Source organism: Mya arenaria, chromosome 6 (genome assembly GCF_026914265.1).
Source record: "Mya arenaria isolate MELC-2E11 chromosome 6, ASM2691426v1".
NCBI lineage: Eukaryota > Metazoa > Mollusca > Bivalvia > Myida > Myidae > Mya > Mya arenaria.
In genome coordinates, this window is record NC_069127.1 from 38,950,692 (window position 1) to 38,977,280 (window position 26,589).

At 35.0% G+C, this 26,589-nt stretch overlaps 2 protein-coding genes and 1 long non-coding RNA gene across 3 annotated transcripts; 1 reads left to right on the forward strand and 2 right to left on the reverse strand.

Annotated features, from left to right (window-relative positions):
* Positions 1–16,252: 16,252 nt before the first annotated feature.
* LOC128237780 (mucin-1-like) lies at positions 16,253–16,933 on the forward strand. Its single transcript, XM_052953366.1, has one exon. The coding sequence runs from the start codon at positions 16,253–16,255 to the stop codon at positions 16,931–16,933; it is 681 nt and encodes a 226-aa protein (XP_052809326.1).
* A 3,505-nt stretch (positions 16,934–20,438) lies between these two features.
* Positions 20,439–22,879, reverse strand: LOC128237336 (uncharacterized). The gene is made up of 5 exons (XR_008261577.1): positions 22,594–22,879; positions 22,198–22,282; positions 21,816–21,898; positions 20,803–21,533; positions 20,439–20,544 (listed from the first exon to the last, which is right to left on the reverse strand). It is a non-coding gene; the product is annotated as an uncharacterized LOC128237336 (long non-coding RNA).
* A 599-nt stretch (positions 22,880–23,478) lies between these two features.
* On the reverse strand, positions 23,479–25,310 carry LOC128237781 (uncharacterized). Its single transcript, XM_052953367.1, has 2 exons — positions 25,019–25,310; positions 23,479–23,507 (listed from the first exon to the last, which is right to left on the reverse strand). Exons 1-2 carry the CDS (start codon positions 25,308–25,310, stop codon positions 23,479–23,481), a joined length of 321 nt encoding a protein of 106 aa, XP_052809327.1.
* Between the last annotated feature and the right edge of the window lie 1,279 nt (positions 25,311–26,589).

The window sequence follows — 26,589 nt, forward strand, 5'->3', positions numbered from 1 at the left end:
CCAGAGCGTTCTTGTCGATCATTTTATAGAGTCACATTCATAATTTCATTTTTAAACAAAAATACAGTCAACTTGTATTTCTTAAAAAAGCAGCACACTTTTTAAAGTTATGATTCATTGGTGGATAACCAATGCGATCTATACATACTTAGCAGGGGTATGTAACCACCTCTGTAGTATTTAGTTCATGATGCTAAATAAAAATATATCCTAAATCGCTGATGACTGGAGTTGATTTCCTTTAAAATTTGAGGTAACAGTTCACTTGTAAGTTTGGGTATACTTAAAGCTATGATCGTTCAATGCAGGAAATGCTATGTTCATTTGTAAACTGAATCTGCACTTAGTGTGTAAACGAAATGGTTATTAACTATTAAGGCATACCATTTTCCTCGTTGTTAAAATATAAACAGACATAATCCACCGTTTTAAGAGTTAGCTACTTTTTGATACGGTAGTGCAAAAAAGCTTCTACATATTTATTCAATATATGCTCGATTGATTGTATCAAATCATTTTGATATCATTATCATTGGTTTGTGAGGTTCATGTAATCGTGAATATGAGCAGAGTTTCATTAATATTCTGACACAAAAACTGACAACATAGAAAGGATTTGTCTGTCTCAGTTTTTACAGAGACAATCTTAACTTTGTTTGCAGATGGGAATAGAAATATACTGCATACACTTCAGGATATAAATATATCGACTTAAGGCATAAGTGCTTAACATTTGTTTGTCAATTTCATTTTGACAATCATTTTTTCCCAGGGGCATGTCACTTAAAATAACGTACTCCAGACTGGAACTGAGTTCAGTTCCTGTCTATGATATTGAAATTTTAAATCTATGGTCAATTTTGTCAGTTCAATAGCACATATAATGTAAATATATCATATGTATGTTCCTTTATGTGATTGGCCTGATAAAAACACAAAGCGCAAACGTTATATGTCAAACATTTTTGTAGTTTGTTTAGAAAATTGTGCTTCTGTTTTCTACTTTTGTAGACAAGATTTTGTATTGAAAGAGCTACAAATTAAAACATGTTTTTTTTTATTTACAATGCGCACATTTCTTACCGTTTTTTTAACCATAACGAAAACACTGTCAGATTTGTTAAGTATGTCCATATCTTAGGAAAATGGTTCCCTTTGCATGATAGTTTTTTGAAATCTTCAGTGTACTGTAGAATATTTCAATTTCCATACATACTAGTTTTACTATTTTTACCAAAGTTAAGGTCTTTGCAATACTTATACATTTTTTTTGATTTTTTGTGAGATTAAATACAGCGGACCCATTAAACTTCCAGAGCAGTAACACTTTGACGATGACCATGCTATCAACGTTGTTAATTCAACTTATTTATTTGTACCCGGCATCAAAGATGCTTGTATTTTGTTGTTAATTCAACTTATTATTTAATTGTACACGGCGTCAAAGATGTATCTTGATGTTAACTTTAAGACAGTTCTCAACAATCAGCCCATTGCGTGATAGTCATACTTGATTGGATATTTATCTAATGCATGTTTGTTGCTTATTTGTGTTATATGTACATTAGAAATATGCTCTAGTCTGCTTTTACGGAAAAAAACAACAGCAGCAGAGGAATAAAATAGACTATGCTCAAAGAAAGTATTAGGGTAAATTGGTACCTCTGAGGAAAATGACATCAAAATTACTTATGTACCTACATAAAGGCACAAAGATGGTAGCATGCCGTGTCGACACATTCTGAAGGTCATTGGAATCTTGTGGATGGTGATTTACTGTTGTTTTTGAAAATATATATGTTGAAGCAATAATAAAAACATTTATTTATTTTCCAGATATACACAGTTCGAGCATAATCAAAGTATTCAATGTGGTTATCATACGTTCAAAATAGACATGGTGTATGCTAAAATGAAGTTTTGTAAATTATACTATGTCTCGCCACTGACAATAAATTTGAAAGATATTTTGCAAAATCTGAAAGTGATAAATAATATTTTAGCTTGTCAAAGTCTGTAATGCATTTACTTGTTCTAACCAAAATTTCTTGAAATTTCTGAAGTCAACATGATCAGTCTAACTAAACAGTATTTGTTCTAGTACAATTTGTGAAAATTCTCTATTTGACGACAGTGATCCCATCAGAAAGTGTAGTTCATGTCTTATTATCACAGTCATGTGATTTTGTATACCAATGTTAAAAGTCATGGTGATATTCATGGCTTTGTTGATGGTCATCCTAGTGTGATGTTTTATCATGAGTGGTTATTTAGTGCATGCTGATCAGTAGGTATAAGTGAAGATATAACAGATTATATTTCAAAATGGTTTATTGTGAAAGAAAAGTATGATTGTGCATGCTTTCAAGTTGTGCAAACCCATTTAAACCCCAAATTTCACTCCCATAGAGCCCAATAGTGTTTTTTTTTTATAAATTTTGTCATATTGAATAGTGTGTGTTTCGAGAGTATTGGCTAATAATGAAAGTTTTATGGCACATTCCATTATTGTACATAGACTCCTTTAGTAGAATATAAGAATTTTGATTATGTCTTTTAATTGTATAATTTATAAAAATAGAAAAAAATATTGCTATGTTGTTATACATAAATTATTCTTATTATGTTAAGCATTGTTTATTTTAAGAATATCATGACAGTAATAAATATCATATCTAGTGTAAGAATCGTGTTTTGTTGAAATCGAACTCAGTTTAATGCGTTGTTTTTCAGTGTTTACAATAAAGGGAAACTGAAAGTTTGGCAATGATATATTTAACACTACAAGAATGAGTATAAGCACCTGTGGTGTTTTCATAAAAAGCAGGAATAGCCATTTCCATCAAATGTTAATCCGCAAACTTTTGAAGAGCCATTATTTCCTTAATGCATTAGAATAATCTGACCAAGTAAAGTTTTCCTTGTAGCTTTCAATGGTGTCTATAAAAAAGCACCACAAAAATGGCCTGCCTACTCTTTAAAGATTTTTTCTGAGCAAAATAAGATTTTTTCACTTTATCAGCTTAGCGTTTTATATAAAAATTAACATAGAGTCAAACTGAAATGCTTCAACTAGTCAAATTTATGCTTTTTCTAGTCCACTGATACACAAAGGTAACAGAACTGTTCAGTTTAACAATTTTTGGTGATTATGTGTTTATAGACAGTCTAAACACCACTATATGCCAAATTATTTGCTTCTAGGACAAATGGCGCAGCAAGGAAATGGCAAAAAAAACCACCAAAACTGAAAGATTCATGACAACTGCTAGTGTTTTCATGTATGAGATGGCTACATGGTGTAGAAAATGCAGCCATAGCATTATTTTGCCCAGTTTTAATTTTTTTTTTGCTTGAAGTATCTGTTTTTAAGGCTAGATTTGGCTTAAAATTAAGAGTACAGCACCATAGTACCATTGTCTATAAGTTGCTTATTTACACCTGATTTGCTATAAATTTCACTCTTTGGAATCATTTACACACAAACAAGTACTACAGAGTTGACTTACATCTTCATTCTTCCAAAATATTGGATTCAGAGCTGCATTTCCTGGATTCAGATTGCAGGACTACTGCCAAGGGCGAAAAGCCGCAGCAAACTGGAGCTTATTGGCACATCATAATCTGCAAGCAAGACACAAAATCAATGTTTGACACAGAATAAGACCATCTTCTTCTACTGTTAGTATGAAAATGCCTGTAAACACTCATTTGAGGCATACACATGCTTTTATGTAGGCATTATGCGCCAGTCAATTGTAACCATGCCCCCCCCCAGGTCAGGGAATAGCGAGGACTTAATTGGCAGTCTGTCCAGCCAACCCCGGGTAAAATCCCCGCTCTGCTGGAACAAACTGATGGTAAAATCCCCGCCAAATGCCCCCACACCCCAGGGACCCTAAGAAGGCCCCTTCCCCGCTTTATTTTGCGCAAAGACAAAACCACACTTTCACCTGGCACTGCGGGGACACCTGAAAGGTAAAATCACATCCTTCTATTTCTAGGCTATCCCTGGTATACCCCTGGACCAGGGGGGGTCCGTGGTTACAATTGACTGGTGCATTAATGTGATAAATAGGCAGAAAAATTCATTAATTCAAAGATTTTCATGACAAAAATTATTAAATATATAGTATTTTGGACATTTTGCAATAACTTTTTAACAACTCAAAGGTTAATCTTTACTAATTGGGTACCCAGATGCATTTTGAAAGCGTTAAAACCAGATATACTTAGAATACTTTCTTACTTGCAAACGATAATCCTTTCTCAGAAATCCTTGCCGAGAGCGGGATTGGAATTCCATCACAAGACCACGTTTTGATCAGCATTGGTTCTTGTCCTTGAAAATACCTCTGTGGCTTCAGCAACCAGACTGGCTATAGATATAAACAATAAATTAGTGTTTTTAAAGCTGCACTCTCAAAGATTGAACATTTTGACAAAACTTTATTTAATAATTGTCCTGAGATTCGATACTGAAAAAAACGTTTTGGTTCCAATCAAATCACCCTATTACACATAACCATGAACAGCACATTTAACGTTACGCCTTTTCAAAATATTTGCCGCAGGCACGGACACCTATTCGGTGTTTCTCTACCTACTTATCAAAGACATCTCTAAACCACATCAGGTCCTATCCCCGGATATGCCTCCGTGCAGCAATCGCCAGTTCCTGTAGCGTTTTGAACTTCCAGCCTCGAAGCTCACCCGTTTACCTGAAGGAACAACGCGAAATCCAGGGGAACCAGGTCTGGACTGTATGGCAGATGCTGCAGACGCTCATATCCAAGGAAATCAATTGCCATTAGCATATCCTTGGCCTGATGATTTGGCCCCAAAGTGTCCTGCTTGATCAACTTCTCTAAATCGGCACCTGGACGCTTCTTCTGTATGGCATTTGTCATGTCCGGGTGAATTATCTGCAATATTTTAATTAAAAATCCATTTAACATTTTTGTCTTTTTCACTTTATCACGGTTTATAAATAAGAATTTATTTATATCCATCAAAAATATGTAAGTTTTTGTTTACCTGACTATAACGTATTTTTTTTTTTTTTTATTTCACTGAGTATTTAAATGATTGAATAAAAAATGCGAATTTTATTAGGACAGTCTGGGAACTTTACCACTGACCCTTGTATATGTAAAATGCACTTACACATGTTGAGTTGTTGAATGCATTGATAAGTTTATAATGTTTAAACATCGCAAAATTTGTTAATATACATTTCGAAAGTTTTTATCAAATCTTCATGAAAGTTCTTCCAAACATTTGTCTGCATTGTACCTTTGACTGTTGTGAATATGAGTCATCTTGGGTAAAAAACAAAGATTAAAGCTGCACTCTCACAGATTGAATGTTTTGACAACTTTTTAGCTCACCTGTCACATAGCTTTTGTGATCACAATTTGTCCGGCGTCCGTCCGTCGTCCGTCCGTCCGTCCGTAAACTTTTACTTTAAACGACATCTCCTCATAAACCGCTTAGCCAATTTCATCCAAACTTCACAGGAATGTTCCTTGGGTGGTCCCCTTTGAAAATTGTTCAAAGAATTGAATTCCATGCAGAACTCTGGTTGCCATGGCAACGGAAAGGAAAAACTTTAAAAATCTTCTCCAAAACCACAAGACCTAGAGCCTTAATATTTGGTATATAGCATCATCTAGTGGTCCTCTACCAAAATTGTTAAAACTATCCCCCGGGGGTCAAAAATGGCGTCGCCCCGGGGGTCACTTGTAATACATAGACTTATATAGGGAAAACTTTAAAAATCTTTTTCTCAAAAACCACAAGGCCTAGAACCTTGAAAATTGGTATGTGTCTTCATATAGTGGTCCTCTACAAAATTTGTTCAAATTATTCTCCTGAGGCCCAGGGGTCACTAGTTTTATTACATAGTGTTATATAGTAAATCTTTAAAAATCTTCTTCTCCGAAACTGTAAGGCCCAGGGCTTAGATATTTGGTATACAGCATCATCTAGTGGACCTCTACCAGATTTGTTCAAATTATTGCCACAGGGTCAAAATTGACCCCGCCCAGGGGGTCCTTGTTTTTACGTAGTGTTATATAGTAAATCTTTAAAAATATTCTTCTCCAGAACCGTAAGGCCAGGAGCTTAGATATTTGGTATACAACATCATCTTGTGGACCTCTATCAAAGTTGTTCAAATTATTGCCACAGGGTCAAAATTGGCCCCGCCCTGAAAGTTATTTGTTTTTATATAGTCTTATATAATAAATATATATAAAATATAAAAATATATAAAAATCCTCTTCTCCAAAATATAAGACCTAGAGCTTTCATATTTGGTATATAGTGTTACCTAGTGGACCTACACCAAAGGTATTCAAATTATTGTCCCGGGGTCAAATTGGCCTTGCTCAGGGGTCATTTGCTTTCACATTGTCTTGTCACTTAAACATCTTTTCCTCTGAAAGTAAAGGTCAGAATGACTCCATACTTGATATGTAGCATCCTTACAAATCTTTTTTTCAAATAATTTTGTTTGGCCCCTTTTAAGGGCCACCAGAGCTAAAATTAGTAAAAAAAACTTAACATTTTCTTCGCATGAACCCCTTGATAGATCTTCCGCAAATTTGGTTTGAAGTGTCCTTGCATGGACCTCTCTTAAATTTGTTCACATAATTTTGTTTGGCCCGGTTGCCATGGCAACCGCTTTGACAATTTTGATGAAACTTCATAGGAATGATCCTTGGTTGGTGCTTTTTCAAAATTGTTCAAAGAAATTAATTCCATATAGAACTCTGGTTGACATGGCAACCTAAAGGAAAAGTGTCAACAATTGGTTATAATCATCTTCTTCTCCTAAACCGCTTTGACAATTTTGATGAAACTTCATAGGAATGATCCTTGGTTGGTGCTTTTTCAAAATTGTTCAAAGAAATTAATTCCATGTAGAACTCTGGTTGACATGGCAACCTAAAGGAAAAGTGTCAACAATTGGTTACAATCATCTTCTTCTCCTAAACCGCTTGGACAATTTTGATGAAACTTCATAGGAATGATCCTTGGTTGGTGCTTTTTCAAAATTGTTCAAAAAAATTAATTCCATGCAGAACTCTGGTTGCCATGCCAACCTGAAGGAAAATATAGGCTGTCGTGTCCGCGCTGAGACTTTCTCTTATATGGACAGACTTTAAAATGACTTGCCATATGTTTTCGACATACCAAGACAACGTGTCGTGTGCAAGACCCATGTCCCTACCTCTAAGGTGAAAGATACACTAAGTTTTTATTCACAATGGAATGCTGAATATGAGGACATAAAGAGTGTTGGCTGTCATTTAGTATGATTGGGGTTTTTTCTATGCTCAGTGGCAATTTAATATAACTTGCAATATGTATTTGACACATAAAGGCAAGATCAACTTTTTGTGTACTTGTTCATAGATCAATGTCACATTGGGGGGCATTTGTCACATACTTTGACAGCTCTTGTTCAATATTCTTTGAGAAACAAGCTATATTAATAACAAAGGTTAAACTCTTTTACTCAGGTGAGCGATTTAGGGCCGTCATGGCCCTCTTGTTTAAAAAATTTCTTGGAACTAGCAAATTTTTACGAAAATGCATGGAAACCAGTTAAATAAGATGGCTGACAAAAAAAAGATCGCAGATTTTTATATTTAATTTAAAAATTTATGTTTTATGCAATTTTCGTAAACCTTTAATACTTGTTTAGGCCATAAAACATTCATTTTCGAACGGAAATAAAAAAATCTACGATCTGATTTTTTGTAAGCAATCTTATATCATCGGATTGCAGATATATACGCAAAAATTTGCTCTTTCCAAGACAAAAATAAAAAAGTGGTAAAAATGGTAAATCTGTGAGAGTGAAGCTTTAAATGTTTTGAAACATTTTTCCATGTTTTAGATTTAAATTTAAATTTGAATTAACTTTTAAAAATATTGGTGTGTAAAATTCACATCTTTACATCAGAAAGATGGATGGCTTACCTTAAACACAGCACAAACATCAAACTAACAATGGTGGGAAAAGGTTTTACTTTTATGATATACAAAAGTTTAATTTCAATAAGTGATGTTGTTATCTTATTTCATGTTAATGTATTATTTCCTAAATTATATAATTGTGAAATGAAGATGTCAAGTGACACCACATATAACTTTAATATGTTTTGAAAGGGGTTTATGAGTATAGAAATAATATGTAAAATTATATCAACATAAATATTAAACAAAATACGGTAAGCAATTTCACTGCCTATTTTATTTCATATCAAGAACAATTTTCATTTCTTTTTTATTGAAAAGTGCTGTATTGAGTTTATGTTGTCAGATTTTTTTGTAGCAGAAAGCAATCTTGTCTCCACATTTTTGTCACAATCACACAAAAAATCTTATTAAATAATTTTTGGGAACATCATTTCCGTTGTGGGGGAGCCAGAGTGAAAAACAGGAGGAATTCCCCCCGACAGTGGATAAAGCATATGGGATGTCCTGAGTGCACATTTTAGAAAACATACCTGAAATGGGGAGTTCTGCGTTGACACCACACGTGCCATTACATCCACGATCCACTGTGGATTGAGGTACTGTAGTCTCGGAGGTAATCACTGTCGAAGTATTGGACCAGCCCTAGATCGTGCAGCAAGCCATGAGAATGTGGTAATACATCTCCTGCTCCATAGTTTATTCAATCACAACCTTCCATTTGATGTAGTTCACCTGAAATAGGAAATTTAGAATGACCAGATCCCCTTAAAAGGCACATAATAGAGGTTGATGCAAAAGAAATGTTTTTAATTGGAATGCATTTAATAATAGCTATGTGACCTCAAATTCCGCAGTTAAAAAATATATCTAATATGTTTTTATCTGTACCTTAATCATATGCATTTTTTGTTCTGATAAATTCAAATTTAACACGATTTTGCATTAAAATAAGAAATAAAAAAATGCATCAACCTGTATTGTGTGTCTTTAAAGGGACTATACACCAGATTGGCACCAAAAAAAGTTTTTTTTCTGTAACTAATCTCAGAACAGGCCCAACTTCCATTTCAAGTTTGATGACCATAGGTCTAGGCATTGTTGAGTTATCACTCATCAAGCTTTAAAATTATTTTACCATTAAAGGTCACTGTGACCTTGACCTTTGACCCGATAAAATCAATAGGGATCATCTACTGGTCAGGCCCAACCTTCATGTCAAGTTTGATGACCATACGTCCAGGAATTGTTGAGTTATCACTCGGACAAGCTTTGGTCTACCGACGGACCGACCGACCAACCGATCGACATGCCTGTGCAAAGCAATATACCCCTCTTCTTCGAAGGGGGGCATAATAAACCATTTTTCATTTATCAAAGTATGTTGTTTGGCTAATTGAAATAAGCTACTTAAGCCTGTTAAGCTTTAAGAAGTTTCGAGAAATTGGGGCCAGATGTATCACATGTATCTTTCGCAGATTTTGCATATTTTTCCAATTCAAAATTTACTGAGTTTGTCTACCATGTAAATCCCAGTTAATTTATTTAAAAAAGCATTGGTAAATGTATCTGTACTAATCTTTTGACTTTCATATGCTACTATTAGTAACAAGGAAAACAAAACGGCTGCCTTTTAAAATAATTTCCAGAATATTTCTCATATAAGGGCAAGTTTTAACAGCCAATGACAATCTCTAATCCTGTATTTATGGAGTTTTGTAGCCAATCAAAACGGTGGGAACTTGTATTGGTAGACTTTGGTCGATATTGGGCGAGTTTTGGCATATATTGTCGTCAGCTGTCGTGTGTTAGTACTTATAATGATTGTCCCTGTATTGCGTCTAATACATAATAGTTGTATTTACCAGTTTGTTAAAGAAATCATACCATGCAATTTGACCTGGGAAGCTGTTGTATGACAGCCAGCTTGACTATACTCCACTACGTCTTGGAAATGTATATAATAATGATGTAATATGTGTCTGCCAAAAGCAATAAAAAGAGTCAAATTAAAAAAGTGATGTGACAGATCTATACATATCTTATAATTTTATTCAGGCTGTTTACCGTATGTGTTTTTCACAATAACCTTCATAATTATAATGCATAATAATAATACAATCATAACTACAAGCCTTAAGTAACCCAAAAATATACGAAAACGCTGATTTAAGGCAGAGGGCTGAAAGGCCCAACGGACACTAAAAAAGGGACATTCAACATACAAAACAGCTCAGATAGACCACACATGCATCAAAATTACTTATTAATAAACTTAAAACACTACAAAAATAAAAGACAAATAATTTAGTACCTTGGCTAGTCTTTCTGCAAGAATTATCCTCACAAAGTAAAGCCATACTTAGGCATTTCTCGCCGATGTAGCCCTGCTGTAGAGTGACATCCAGCAAACTTCCCTGCAGATCTTTGATACCCTGCTGACATCTGCAAAACAATAATAGTATCAAGAACGGTTTTGCCTTATATCATTCTTTTAGTTTAGTTTAATAATATACTTATCTATTAAAGCTGCACTCTCACAGATTGACCGTTTTGACAACTTTTTTTGTCTTGGAATGAGCCAATTTTTGCAAAAATCCATGGAAACCAGCTATATAAGACTGCTGATAAAAAATTAGATCACAAATATTTACATTTTAGTTAAAAAAATAAATGTTAAAAAATTATGCATTTTTTTAAACCATAAGTAACGGTTTAAGCCATAAATCATTAATTTTCCAATGGGAATATGAAAATCTACAATTTGATTTTTTTTTCAGCAACCTTATATCTTTGGTTTGCAGATATCTACGCAAAAATTTGCCCTTTCCAAGACAAAAAATAAAAAAAAGTTGTAAAAATGGTAAATCTGTGAGAGTGCAGCATTAAAGCTTGATTGTGAAAATGTTTTATTTAAGCTGAACTGAATCACTCTAGTGTCCCTAAATTCTTGGTTGAAACCAGCACTGGGCCGGTATTCATAAAACTTCTTATGTCATTTCCCAACTTAAGTCACTTCCCTAATTTTATTATCTCTTCAGTCATATGAAATAAAAAATAAAGAATTTCCAAAATACATTATTTCTATTGACCTTTTTGGAAAAAACATACTTTAATGTTAAAAACACTTACCCGTATACATTTCTTTTTATTTGACTTTGAAAATTTTAAGAAATTGACTTAGTTAGGAAATGACTCAAGAAGTTTTATGAATACCGCCCAAGCACTGGTATTCATAAATTATCTTATGTCATTCATTTCCTTCTCCTAAGTCATTTTTATTAGTCAAGTATCTCACTGTTCATAAGATATAAAAAAAAAATATATCTGAAATTCTTAATTGACATTGATTTTATTGAATATAGATACTATTATTTGAAAAACACTTTCCTTTTTATTTGACTATGACAAATTTAAGAAATAGAGTTCAGTTAAAAAATGACTAAAGATGATCTAATGTCAATTACAACTCTGGTGTTCATTTTTAGAAGCCATGATAATTAAGCACCTATTATGGCCCGTGTTCATTTACATCCGAAGTCTGAATTTGAGACTCAGAAAAGCTAATCATATTTTTTGTTGTAAAAATGCTATTATAGCATCACAGATGATACAAATGTGTTTACAACTAATCTGCTCTACAATCAAGCACACATTTTTTGTAAAAAAAGTTGTATTTCTATAGATATTTTGAAACATTTAAGAATTCAGCTTTCTGAGCCTGAGTCTCAAACTCAGACTCAAAATGCTAGTGAATAGTAAAGTAAAGTAAAGTGTTTATTTATTACAGTGTCATCCCTGTTAGCTAAGGGCCAGCCCATTGGGCTTATGAGACACCTACATTTGTGAACATCTTTACCCCGATTCCTTATCCCAAATGCCAGGCGCCTGGCAGGAAGGCAATCGGTACCCCTCGATTTAACAACCTGCTGGGTCGGCAACCGGCCTTGTCAGAACAACCCCCGTGTGAGACACGAACCTTCGACCTCCCGCTCCTCGGGCGGACGCCTTAACCACTAGGCCACGGAGACGAATATGGAACTAGGTGGGGATCAAAGCCACCACCTCTTCAGGGAGACATTTACATTAGAGCACCATTCGGAGCAATAAGAACAGTTATACAACTAGTACAATGTACATGTATAACATATAATAAAAAAGAGTTTTCAACGGTTCTGACTGATAATAACTTCTGGCATTTTCGATAGATTATTGCATAAAACATTGTACAATGTTCATAACATTTAATAACATAATTCCATGAATGGAAAAAACTATGCAAACACATTTTCTAAAGCTTATGCAGTGTTAAATGTAAATGTTACACAAATCACTTACTTGAGCACAATTCACATAAATCAGATAGGAATTTTAAAGCTACACTTTCATAGATTTTCCGTTTTGAAAACTTTTTTTATTCTTTGTCTTGGAATGAGCCAATGTTTGTCTAAATGTCTGGAAACCAGTGATACATTATAGACTGCTGACAAAAGATCAGATCACAATTTTTCATATTTATTGAATGCTAAAAGATTTACTGCGGTCTACTATAGTCTCATAAGGTAGAAATAACTTGTTTTATGCTCATTTCTTTGAAATTAAACTCGGTATTCTTCGTAAGAACCATTGTTTAAGACATTTATTTATATATTAAATCAATATTATTAATTGTGGTAAATATTATCTGGGAGTAGGAGTGCATCTTTAAAGCTGCACTCTCACAGATTGAACGTTCTGACAACTTTTATATTTTTTGTCTTGGAAAGAGCCAATTTACGTGAACATCTTTGAAAACTAGTCAAATAAGACTGCTGACATAATATCAGAAGGCAGATTTTTATATTGAAGTTCAAAAAATTATGTTTCATGTTTTTTTCTTAAACCGTTAGTAACGGTTTAAGCCATATAACATTAATTTTCGAGCGGAAATATGAAAATCTTCGATCTGACATTTTGTCGGCAATCTTATATCATTGGTTTGCAGATATTTACGCAAAAATTGTAAAAATGGTATATCTGTGAGAGTGCAGCTTTAAAGCAAGAGTCAAGGGCTATACATGAGCATGTTGTCCCTGGTGGAAACATGTGTAACAAGTTTCATATGAATGTTTTGAACAGTATGAAGTTATAGCCAAGGCTAAAGATTTTACAATACAATACCAACAACGCCAGCACCAACGCAGATAATTACACAAAGGCTAGGACAATATCTTGGAAATGTAGAAGAGCTAAAATTTAACCTACCTTTCTTGTGATTGAGCTGACCCAGTGAAAGCTAGCAATCTGGGGATATAACTCCATTAGGTGTTTTATCAGGATTTCAGCCTTAGGAATCGGAAAAAAACAGTGAATGTGATGGTAGATTACACACCACCAATACCACACATTACATTTTTTTTTCAAAACAGGCGGGGGGGGGTGCATTCTATCAAGATTTTTAGGCACAAGTTCATTTGGTACCTAGGAGAGATTTTCAGCAGTAGTAAAATACTGCCCTTTTGAAAACCTCCCTTTAGTACAAAAATCGTTCTGAGAACTCTTTATGAAATAGCATCATAATAAAATGGATCACTGTACATAGTAAGCTATGCAGAAATGACACATTAGTCTAGAAGGGACAATTTTTGCTAATTCAAAGCCCATAACTATGTTTTTACTATATGCAGCTGGAAACTAAGCCCCATATGCAAAACTTAATCACCTAAATAAAATTTCACCAAGGTCTCTCGACTCAAGGAGAAATAGTTTTGAGCGACACAAGTTTGCATACCGGTAATACTTATGGACAGAATCACAGACAGGCAGTGCATACGTGCCATATTTCTGAGAGGCTTACTAGGGGATTTTGGTCTGAATTCCAGGGGATTTTTATATTACACCAGGGGATTTTTACGCAGCATCTACATTTATGATATAAGAATAAATACAGAAACACAATCTTATTACAATAATTTTTGGACTTACTTAGTCATCATGGTCCTTGATGGAATTTCACACTCATAATATTATAGATGCTTTCCACTGTCAACCTTCAGCTAGTTTTTAATTTATTTATTTATGTGTTTTTTTTTAATTCCAGGGGATATGGATCCCCCGGCGGGTGACCAGGGGATGGGTCGGAATTCCGGGGGATTTTTCCCCCGCCGGGGAATATGGCATGTATGCAGTGTAATTTTAATAGGCCTACCCTTCAGGAGCATAAAATGGTAAAAAGTATAGAACTTCCCTGATCAATAAATAAATAAATGGTATCATGACCATATGTGAATAAATTCACTTACCAATCTGTTTGATAAAATATCCACAAATTAGTGTAGAACTTCCACTAAAAACAAGACTTACTGTGTCCATGGTAACAAGGCCACAGGTGTAATGTTCCGCACACAAATCAGTTTAAGTGTATTGAGTTTCTTCTGATCTGCCAGGCTGTCCGGGAGAGAGGAGAGTATGAAATATGTCTATGGTATAATGACCACAGGTAGATAACTTCACTTACCAATCAGTTTCACCATGATGAGTCTCTTCAGATCTGCCAGGCTGTCTGGGAGATAGGAGAGTATGGAATATGTCCATGGAATGACCATAGGTGTATTTCATCACTTACCAATCAGTTTCAGCATGATGAGTTTCTTCAGATCTGCCAGGCTGTCTGGGAGATAGAAAGTATGGAATATGTCCATGGTATAATGACCACAGGTGTATTACATCACTTACCAATCAGTTTCAGCATGATGAGTTTCTTCAGATCTGCCAGGCTGTCTGGGAGATAGAAAGTATGGAATATGTCCATGGTATAATGACCACAGGTGTATTAAATCACTTACCAATCAGTTTCAGCATGATGAGTTTCTTCAGATCTGCCAGGCTGTCTGGGAGATAGAAAGTATGGAATATGTCCATGGTATAATGACCACAGGTGTATTACATCACTTACCAATCAGTTTCAGCATGATGAGTTTCTTCAGATCTGCCAGGCTGTCTGGGAGATAGGAGAGTATGGAATATGTCCATGGTATAACGATCACAGACCTGTGTATTACATCTGACTCACCAATCAGTTTCAGCATGATGAGTTTCTTCAGATCTGCCAGGCTGTCTGGGAGATAGAAGAGTATAGAATATGTCCATGGAATGACCACAGGTGTATTTCATCACTTACCAATCAGTTTCAGCATGATGAGTTTCTTCAGATCTGCCAGGCTGTCTGGGAGATAGAAAGTATGGAATATGTCCATGGTATAATGACCACAGGTGTATTACATCACTTACCAATCAGTTTCAGCATGATGAGTTTCTTCAGATCTGCCAGGCTGTCTGGGAGATAGAAAGTATGGAATATGTCCATGGTATAATGACCACAGGTGTATTACATCACTTACCAATCAGTTTCAGCATGGTGAGTTTCTTCAGATCTGCCAGGTTGTCCAGGAGAGAGATGAATTGGTTGTAGTCTTTTCTCTCGAGGTTGTTCAGGTGGCTGATCTGTTCCGGTATACTCATTAGCTTAAGTCCATGATACAAGTATCTTCAACTGAAACAATACATTATTTTGGTTGTATTAAACAAATGTATTAATGTATTAAAACGATGTATTAAACAAATGTATGAAACTTATGTATTTATGTATTAAACTAAGGCACAGTAAGAATGTATTAAACTGATGTATTGTACTAATGTATTCAACTGTGGTATTAAACTAATATATTAATGTTTTAAACTTTTGTATAATTATATAAAACTTTTGTATAATTGTATAAAACTTATGTATTACTATTAATTTAATGTATTTATGTATTAAACATACATATTAAAGTAATGTATTAATGTTTAACAATTGATCAAACTGCACTCACCTGAAATCATAAATATCACAGATACTAATAATTGTGATTGGTCATCACACTGCAAATAGTATATGTCAAATGCAACATATATTAGCTTTGACACATGAAAATAAAGATTAGTATAAAAGTCATGTATTAGAATGATTGAAAAGATCATAGGACAGCTGGGGTGGAGCTAGAGTTGGATAAAAAGTACGGGTAATAGAATATGAGAGTAATTTATAGTAGTTGGCTAACTAAGTATTTTAATTAATGTAAATTTGGAAGACTAAAAAAATAAAATAAAACAAGCACATTTAAAAGGTTATATTAGTGTATTTCAAAATACCAAATTCGCCAATACCATAAACACTTGGTAAACACTATAAACATTTCGCCAACACCATAACCACTCGGCTAACACCATTATTACTCCACCAATGCCATTACCACTAGATCAACACAATTACCACTCGGCCAATACCAACACCACTTGGCCAACACAATTACCACTCGGCCGATACCAACACCACTTGGCCACCACAATCACCACTCGCCGATACCAACACCACTTGGTCAACACAATTAACACTCGGCCAATACCAACACCACTTGGCCAACACGATTACCACTCAGCCGAACCATTACCGCTCAGCCAACACAATTACCACTATGCCGATACCATCACTGTTCGACCAACTCCATCACCACTTGGCCAACTCCATCACCACTCGGCCAACTCCATGACACCTCGGCCAACTCCATCACCACTCGGCCAACTCCATCACCAGTCGGCCAACTCTATCACCACTCGGCCAACTCCATCACCAGTCGGCCAACTCCATCACCACTCGGCCAACTCCATCACCAGTCGGCCAACTCCATCACCACTCGGCCAACTTCATCATCACTTGCCAACTCCATCACCACTCGGCCAACTCCATCACCACTCGGCCAACTCCATGACACCTCGCCAACTCCATCACCACTCGGCCAACTCCATCACCACTCGGCCAACTCCATCATCACTTGCCAACTCCATTACCACTCGGCCAACTCCATTACCACTCGGCCAACATGGAACTGATAAAATAAGGATAATTTTTATAACATTATTATAAATAGGATGTAGTTGTTATCTCAGCGTGTGAAGTTTGAAGGCAATTTGATTACCAAAATGCAGAAGCATTAACCCACTCTGTATAGGTCATCAATGTTGGCTACTCATTCAGAGGGATCAGTACCTGTGTGCATATGTTTGAATTGCCATAGCATATAATATAAAAAAAAACTGTTGGCACACTCGCTTCTCACCTGGGTGACCCAGGTACGAGTCTCTGCCAGTGTGACCAACATACTTGAATTAAAGATCATTTCTCCATTACATTGGCAAAAATGGGCTCAACCAAATGTGATAAAAGCTCTTTTCAGAACTTAAAAAGGAGATATAAGACAACAATAAATAATATTCTGTGAAATCAGGTTTAAGTAGAGGGTTCTCAGCTGAATTATTTATCCTGTTATAACAAAGATTTTGTTTAATAAACAAGCGCTAGGGGCCCGCTTCAGTTAAGGACCTTATGTCTACTTTCTATAATCTTAAATCTGTAGAAACTTCACACTTAAATGTCAACATCCTGTTGTTGTTGTTTTTTAATTCAAATAACTTTGTGTTCTCTTAAATATCTAAATTGAAGGCATTGATACCAAAATCAGCTGATTCCGAGACAAAAACTAAAAAAGACAATTCTGTGTGAGTGCAATTTGAAGTCAAATGCACACATTGTATTAGGGACTAGATATTCCACTGTTATAATTCCTCGCTTTGCAGATGTCAGATTTCTTTGTTGACCTGAACATTTTTTTTCAAGACAATTAAGCTTGCTGAGATTGGGTTTTCTGCTATATCTAATGAAACCTGCTGCCCTTTTCTGCCACCCTGCTGCCCTTTTCTGCCACCCTGCATAGTTTGCAATGCTCGATACACATGTTCAATGGTCATAATAGCGACACACTCTGTGAAGCCCTGATAAATTATATTTGTTGATTCATTTAGTTCCAAAAGCAATGATTTAAGTAAGTAATGATTTTCCGCGTCCAAAGTGAATGCACAACCACTGGTCTATTGAGGCGGTCACTAGAAACGTCACATATGGCAAGCACTTGGAACTCCTCGGCCATTTTTCAAAAACAACTCGGATGTATTTGGACGGTTTACATACTTAAAAAGTGGTACGTTTAAGTCCGCTGCAAATAGATCACGTAGTAATCTTATTTAGTAGTTAAAATTTATGACTTAACTCTTGGGAATCGTAATTATGTTTGCAATAATGCACTTAACTGGCAATCAATTTAAACTGAGAGCAATAAATACAACTCTTAAACACTACATTTAATTATATTATTCAAAAAAAATACGGACTACTTCCAACTGATGTACTGGCATACATCCGAGGTTGTTTTTGAAAATAATGGCCGAGGAGTTCCGAATGATATGGCAAGTTGATTTTGTATACCACCAGATCAACATGTATTGAGTTGTGTACATCATGTCACATCCCGCCCATTGTTTTGATTGCATGTAGCTCCATAAGTATTGCACCTACACCAATGAAATTTCATAAAAATGTTGGTCACCAAGTACTCGAATTGCATCAAGTAGTTTTTGAAAAAAAAACAAAGGGATCATGTTCCAAGTTTCAATCAATTTGTTTAAGCAAACATCTTTCCCGTTCTGGGTAACCAAGTGACATTTGGACCTTTAAACTTGATACTTCATAATTTACAGTTCTCCGCTTGAAAACTGAAATAATATTAGCTAGGTATTCAGTCATCGAAGAATTAAACAAAGCGAACATAACAATTTTAACATTTTTTAAGTTCAAACAAAAACATAACAAAGTTCAAACAGAAACATACCAATTTTAACATTTATTAAGTTCAAACAAAAACATAACAATTTTAACATTTATTAACTTCAAACAAAAACAATACAAATTTAACATTTTTTAAGTTCAAACAAAAACAATACAATTTTAACATTTTTTAAGTTCAAACAAAAACAATTGTGACATGTAATACATGTAAGTTTTATCAAAGCTCAAATACCGTCAAATTCTGCCGTAATATTATATTACTTCAAATATTGATACAAGCGATTTCATTAAATACCTCTACTTTTACAGTCATCAAACTAGGCTTCATGCCAGAATTGTTTTCTAGAACTTATATCGGAGCCTAAGGAACCAAATACTATAGAGATATAAATAAATCACTAATTCTTACACTTAAATACTAGTGGCATGCAAAAGTTTTAACTTAAGATTATCCAAAATGGCAGCCTCATAAAATCTGAACAATTGACTTGTGTTGAATACACTTGATTGAAATGCAGTAGTAATAACCCTATTTGTATGATAATCAATAATATAGTATGATTATCAATGATTTTCTAAATAATGAATTTGAACAACACATAAATACAATACCAGACAAGAAGTATATTAAGAGATGAAGTGCAGCCGACAAAGAAACACATGCCAAAATATGTAAAACACGCACACTATATAGCACTGAAGTAAACACTAGCTACAAAAGTCCTAACCAAGGTTCCCACAAAGATGGCAAAACAAAATTCCATGACTTTTTACTGACAAAATTCAATTTTCCCTGACCAATTCACATGCTCAAAACCACATATACAGGTCATATATGAGCATGAAATGTACTTAAGATGTTGGCCTCCTTCCTTCCCCATAGCCAACCCCTTACCTCCTTGTACTATTTCAATAATTTTTATGTTTCTCCCTCTTCATCCTAAGTATTATCTAAAAAATTATCACATAGATTTAATTAGTATTGTAAAATAAATCCAGTCAATGAAATGTTTGTATCTACTGGTAGGATAATACAAGACAAACAATCCAATTAAGAAAACAAATCCCCTGCCCTTAATTGTATTTTTTTCTCTGTATAATTTTGTTTAGATGGATTCAACACAAAACTTGTACAAATAATGATCATAGAAATTCTCCTTAAAGGTCATTTCAGTAAAAGCTATTAAATACTGATACTAATACTTAGAAATTAATTAGGAGAATCATAAACATACAAATCAAGCTCATACATGACATTACAATGCTCTAATATCAACAGTTAAGTGTTATATGCATAGAAACTGCTCAGTAAATTTAAAAACACCATATGATATAAAAATTAAGTGCATAAGCTTATACCACAAGTACTTTTACACAAGCATATACACAAATATATAGCTATTGGTTAATAAGGTAGAAAATGTGTGTATATACTTATAATGACACCAATAATACAAAATGGAGAAACTGCCTTAGTCTTTTAAACAAAACTTAAGAATGCCACATCAATATAAAAATGTCACATCAATATAAGAATGTCACATCAATATAAAAATGTCACATCAATATAAGAATGTCACATCAATATAAAAATGTCACATCAACTTAAGAAGGCCACATCAATATAAAGATGTCACATTAATATAAGAATGTCACATTAATATCAACAATATATATTTGCAACAACAATATAAGAATGTCACATCAATATAAGAATTTCACTTCAACTTAAGAAGGATATCAAATCAACATTAGAATGTCACATAAACATCAATGTAAAATTGTCTGTCAATAAAAACTAGTCCCAAATTTTCGTTTCCATAGTGTTTTCCGTAAAACGGCATCCACTATTTTCACTGAAAGAAAAAAGAAAAAAAACTTAATAATATTTAAGATGTTTATCTAAACATTTTAATTAAGATATTGGATCCACAAAAAGGTGAAAATTTCTTGCAAGTATCCAAATAAACATATTGCCATCATCATGATGCAAGACCATTAATCACTATCCATAACATCATTGCCCCTATTATACTTGAAACATTTTTTCTCAACACTATTTACCAATATCTTTGTATTACCATGATAAAGTTTCATAAACAATTCACACCTACCTGATCCAGTCGAGAAATCAGGCCATGGTGTCATCGGTTAGGCGTCACCCATTGTGTCATCAGTGAGGCGTCACCCATTGTGTCATCAGTGAGGCGTCACCCATTGTGTCATCAGTGAGGCGTCACCCATTGTGTCATCAGTGAGACGTCACCCATTGTGTCATCAGTGAGACGTCAACCATTGTGTCATCAGTGAGGCGTCACCCATTGTGTCATCAGTGAGACGTCACCCATTGTGTCATCAGTGAGGCGTCAACCATTGTGTCATCAGTGAGGCGTCACCCATTGTGTCATCAGTGAGGCGTCACCCATTGTGTCATCAGTGAGGCGTCACCCATTGTGTCATCAGTGAGACGTCACCCATTGTGTCATCAGTGAGGCGTCACCCATTGTGTCATCAGTGAGGCGTCACCCATTGTGTCATCAGTGAGACGTCAACCATTGTGTCATCAGTGAGGCGTCAACCATTGTGTCATCAGTGAGGCGTCAACCATTGTGTCATCAGTGAGGCGTCACCCATTGTGTCATCAGTGAGACGTCAACCATTGTGTCATCAGTGAGACGTCACTCATTGTGTCATCAGTGAGGCGTCACCCATTGTGTCATCAGTGAGGCGTCACCCATTGTGTCATCAGTGAGACGTCACCCATTGTGTCATCAGTGAGGCATCGCCCATTTCCAGCTCCAAAAGCGCCCTTCGCCAAAGACGGGTCCGTGTTTTCTTCTTGAGGCTAAAATAACAGAACACATCAACAATTCAATAAGGCTATCAATCATGTTTATTACTATGCTACTGCTAACTGGATGGCAAAAAATACCACTTTCATTATCCTTCTGAATAACAGCAACAACAGCTTCAACAACAGCACCACCATCATCTTTTATAATCATCTTCATTTTTGTACGAAATGATGTTAAAGCTAGAGTGATATTTTAATTAATGATATTCCCTTTAAATTAATATAGTTTATTTTAATTCTGAATTTCAAAGCAATGTTTTGTTAAATTCTTACCATGGCCACAGCCACTCATGGAGCATTGTCGCACGGGGTATCACTTCCAGTTCCATGGTGGGGCACTTCCGGTTCTCTGGACACTGAAACATTACATGTATCTTTATTTCAATACAGAAGTCAGAAAACAAAATAATACACATCAACAATTCAACAAGGCCATCAATCAAGATTATTACTATGATGATGGCAAAAAATACCACTTTCATTATCCTTCTGAATAACAGCAACAACAGCACAGCCATCATCTTTTATAATCATCTTCATTTTTGTACGAAATGATGTTAAAGCTAGGGTGATATTTTAATTAATGATATTTCCTTTAAATTAATATCGTTATTTTAATTCTAAAATTTAAAGCAATGTTTTGTTAAATTCTTACCATGGCCACAGCCACTGATGGAGCATTGTCGCACGGGGTATCACTTCCAGTTCCATGGTGGGGCACTTCCGGTTCCCTATAGACACTGAAACATTACACCAAAGCATGCATCTTTATTTCAATACAGAAGTCAGATAACAAAAAAATACACATCAACAATTCAATAAGGCCATCAATCGAAATTATTACTATGATGATGGCAAAAATACCACTTTCATTATCCTTTAGAATAAGAGCGTCAACAGCAGCACCACCATCATCTTTTTTAATCATCATTATAGTTGCACGAAATGATATTCTAGCTAGAGTGATATTTCAATTAATGATATTTCCTTAAACTAATATCGTTAATTTAATTCTAAAATCTAAACAAGCAATGTTTTGTTAAATTCTTACCATGACCACGGCCACTAATGGAGCATTGTTGCTCGGGGTATCACTTCCAGTTGCATGGTGGGGCACTTCACTTCCAGTTGCATGGTGGGGCACTTCACTTCCAGTTGCATGGTGGGGCACTTCACTTCTTGTTGCATGGTGGGGTACTTCACTTCCAGTTGCATGGTGGGCACTTCACTTCCAGTTGCATGGTGGGCACTTCACTTCCAGTTGCATGGTGGGCACTTCACTTCCAGTTGCATGGTGGGGCACTTCACTTCCAGTTGCATGGTGGGGCACTTCACTTCCAGTTGCATGGTGGGGCACTTTGAACCATAGCATGTATCTTTATTCAAATATAACAGTTATATATCACTAAACAAGTATCAATTAAACAAACAAATGTTAAACATATAGGCCAAATGTATAATCATCATCATCATTATCATCATTGATGTTGCCATCATCATCATCATCATCATCATCATCATCATCATCATCATGAGCTGCCCTGAACAGCGCACTGAACTCGATGTTGTTTAGTCTTAGAAATGAGTGCATTAATGTTATATAGTATGTAATTTAAAAAAAAAATAACAATAATCAAGGGCCATAATTTGCATATAGAATGATAAGGAGTTATGAAACCTAATTGTTCGATGGTTCTGAACAACTTGACGAGAAGTATAGACATCCTTATTCTTCGAATAGTTGAGCTTAAAACAATTCCATGATCATGCAAGAAAAAAGTCTCAATCCATGAATACCCTTGACTGTAAGCATTTGGCATTACTATTACCATTGACCATGTATTTACCAATCATGGTCAACCATAAGTTTAATAGACAATGCTTACATGATTCAGCCATGAAGCAAGTGGTCATAATAAACCAATTGTACGGGGCATCACTTCTGACTAGATGGTGGAACAATCGCTGAAATATAGAACGGACGCAGTCACCTATTTCAATAAAGAGTTAAATTATCATCAAAACATTAACATATCATTAAACAAACAAATGTTAAAGATTTGAGTTAAAATGATAATAAACATCTATCGCTCTTATATTGCTTTTCACCTCATACTCATGAGCCTTTACTACTGTTAATAAATCACATTCAAACTAATGCAATCCAATATATATATATATATATATATATATATTTATATACACGAAAACGAAAAAACAACATTTTCTGCTACATGGGTTTGGTTAAGGAAATCTTGGGAAAGAATGCTGGTGCCCTTTAGCATTTTCACTGTAAGATTTCAAAAACCAACAGAGAATGCCTTTTCAGTTTTCGTGTATTTCTTTAAAAACAAATTTGAATTAATAATGCAAAAAATAATTAATTTGTTGTCCAAAATTTAAGTATGAACAATTGAAAATTTTGTCCAATTTTTTTTATTAATAAATGATAGGCTCATGAAATATAAAGTGACCTACTTAGTGAAAACATTTCTTTTAAGCTAGACTGTTTTTAAAAAATAAATTAAAGTTGATCCAAATAGTGCAAATCAATAAACTTTCTTCATGATTAAAAATGCATAATGATTTTTTTACTTTAAACAAATTTCAATACACATAAATGAGCAAAATAATACATATCTTTGTTGATAAAGTTGTCCACAGCATTCGGTGCGAACAAAACTGCCAATGTAGCCCCACAAGTACCATCATCACCACCACCACTGTGGTACCACAACCATCATCACCATCACCACCTCCACTACCACCATCATTACAATCACCATCATCACCACCTCCATCACAAAAAACACTAACATCATCATTACCATGAGCACCACCAGAATCATCATCAACATCATCATTTTTTTTTTAAACTGTTTTCCACTTTACATTTCATAAGCCTTTCCTACCAGTCTATTTTTAACCATGTTCAAACTTATACAATGAAGCCAATCCAATGCGCAATATTACATATAAAAATAATATATATTAATATACACGAATATGAAATAAACCTTTTCTGCTACCCAAGTTTGGTTAAGGAAATCTTGGGAAAGAATGCTGGTGCCTTTTAGCATTTTCACTGTAAGATTTCAAAAACCAACAGAAAATGCCTTTTCAGTTTTCGTGTATTTCTTTAAAAACAAATTTGAATTAATAATACAAAGAATTCTTTTTTAATTTTGAATAAATGAACAGTTGAAAATTTTGTACATGAATTTATATTAATAAATGATAGGCTCAAGAAATATAAAGTGACCTACTCAGTGAAAACATTTCTTTTAAGCTAGACGTTTTTAAAAAAACAAAAAAAAAACGTTGATCCAAATAGTGCAAACCATTTAACTTTTTCCATAATCTAAAATGCATAACTGATTTTTTTTAACATTCAACAATTTCTTAAACACAAAAATGACCAAAATAATACATATCTTTGTTGATAATGTTGTCCACAGCATCCGGTGTGAACAAACCTGCCATTGTAGCCCCAGCACCACCATCATCATCACCAGCACCACCACCATCAGACCATCTACCAGCACCACCACCACCACCATCATAACCACCACAGGCACAATGACCACCAGCTCCACCACCAGCACCACCACAACCATCATGACAACCACCAGCACCATGACCATCACTATCAGCACATCCACCAACACCACCTTGACCAGCACCAGCACCACAACCATCACGACCAGCACCACCATCATAATCACCACAACCAGCACCAGCAACCACCAGCACCACCACAACCAACATCATCAATGGACACACCCACCATCAACCACCACCATCATCATCATCAACACCACCTCCACAACCATCATCATCACCAGCACCACTAGCATCATCATCATCACTTCCTGTTGGATGGTTGAACACTTCCTATCAAATAGTCACTGAAACATGGAACCATTATGCAGTTACTTATTGCAATAAAACTCGCATACATAATTGAAACAAATATCATAATTAAAGAAGCAAATATCAAAGATAATAATAAATGTGCTCATATTTAATTAATATCGTTTAAAATTAATTTAAAACTAATATATTTACATTACTTAAATTATTTGTAAAATAATTTTCACTTCTGAATTCAAGAGCCTTTCCTACCATTCTATTACAAGCCACGTGCAAAATGAATCATTATGATGCCACTTCAATGCGCAATATGAAAGAAACCTTTTCTGCTACCCAAGTTTGGTTAAGGAAATCTTGGGAAAGAATGCTGGTGCCTTTTAGCATTTTCACTGTAAGATTTCAAAAACCAACAGAAAATGCCTTTTCAGTTTCCGTGTATTTCTTTAAAACCAAATTTGTATTAATAATACAAAGAATTTTTTTAATTTTTAATTAACAAACAATTAAAAAAATATTGTCCATGAATTTTAATAAATAAATAAATGATAGGCTCATGAAATATGAAGTGACCTACTTAGTGGAAACATTTCTTTTAAGCAGGACGTTTTTAAAAAATAAACAAAAAAGAAACATTGATCCAAATAGTGCAAACCATTTAACTTTCTCAATAATCTAAAATGCATAACTGATTTATTTTACATTCAACAATTTTTTAAACACAAAAAATACCAAAATAATACATATCCTTGTTGATAATGTTGTCCACAGCATCCAGTGTGAACAAACCTGCCATTGTAGCCCCAGCACCACCATCATCATCACCAGCACCACCACCATCAGACCATCTACCAGCATCACCACCACCACCATCATGACCTGCACCACCACCATGACCACCAGCACCTGCACCATCAGCACCACCACCAGCACCAGCACCACCACCACCACCATCATGACAACCACCAGCACCATGACCACCAGCACCACCAGCACCACCATCATGACAACCACCAGCACCATGACCATCACAATCAGCACATCCACAAACACCACCTTGACCAGCACCAGCACCACAACCATCATGACCACCACCAGCACCACTACCACGACCAGCACCACCATCATAATCAACATCATCACCACCACAACCAGCACCAGCACCACCATCATCACC

Bases quoted from the DNA above. Each gene is read 5' to 3' on its own strand.
- LOC128237780 (XM_052953366.1), top strand. From the start codon at position 16,253: ATGCCATTACCACTAGATCAACACAATTACCACTCGGCCAATACCAAC.
- LOC128237781 (XM_052953367.1), bottom strand. From the start codon at position 25,310: ATGTTGGTTGTGGTGGTGCTGGTGGTTGCTGGTGCTGGTTGTGGTGAT. The intron at 23,508-25,018 runs GTTTGTTCACAC...TCTATATTTCAG, and splicing joins TGCTGGGGCTACAATGGCAG to CGATTGTTCCACCATCTAGT.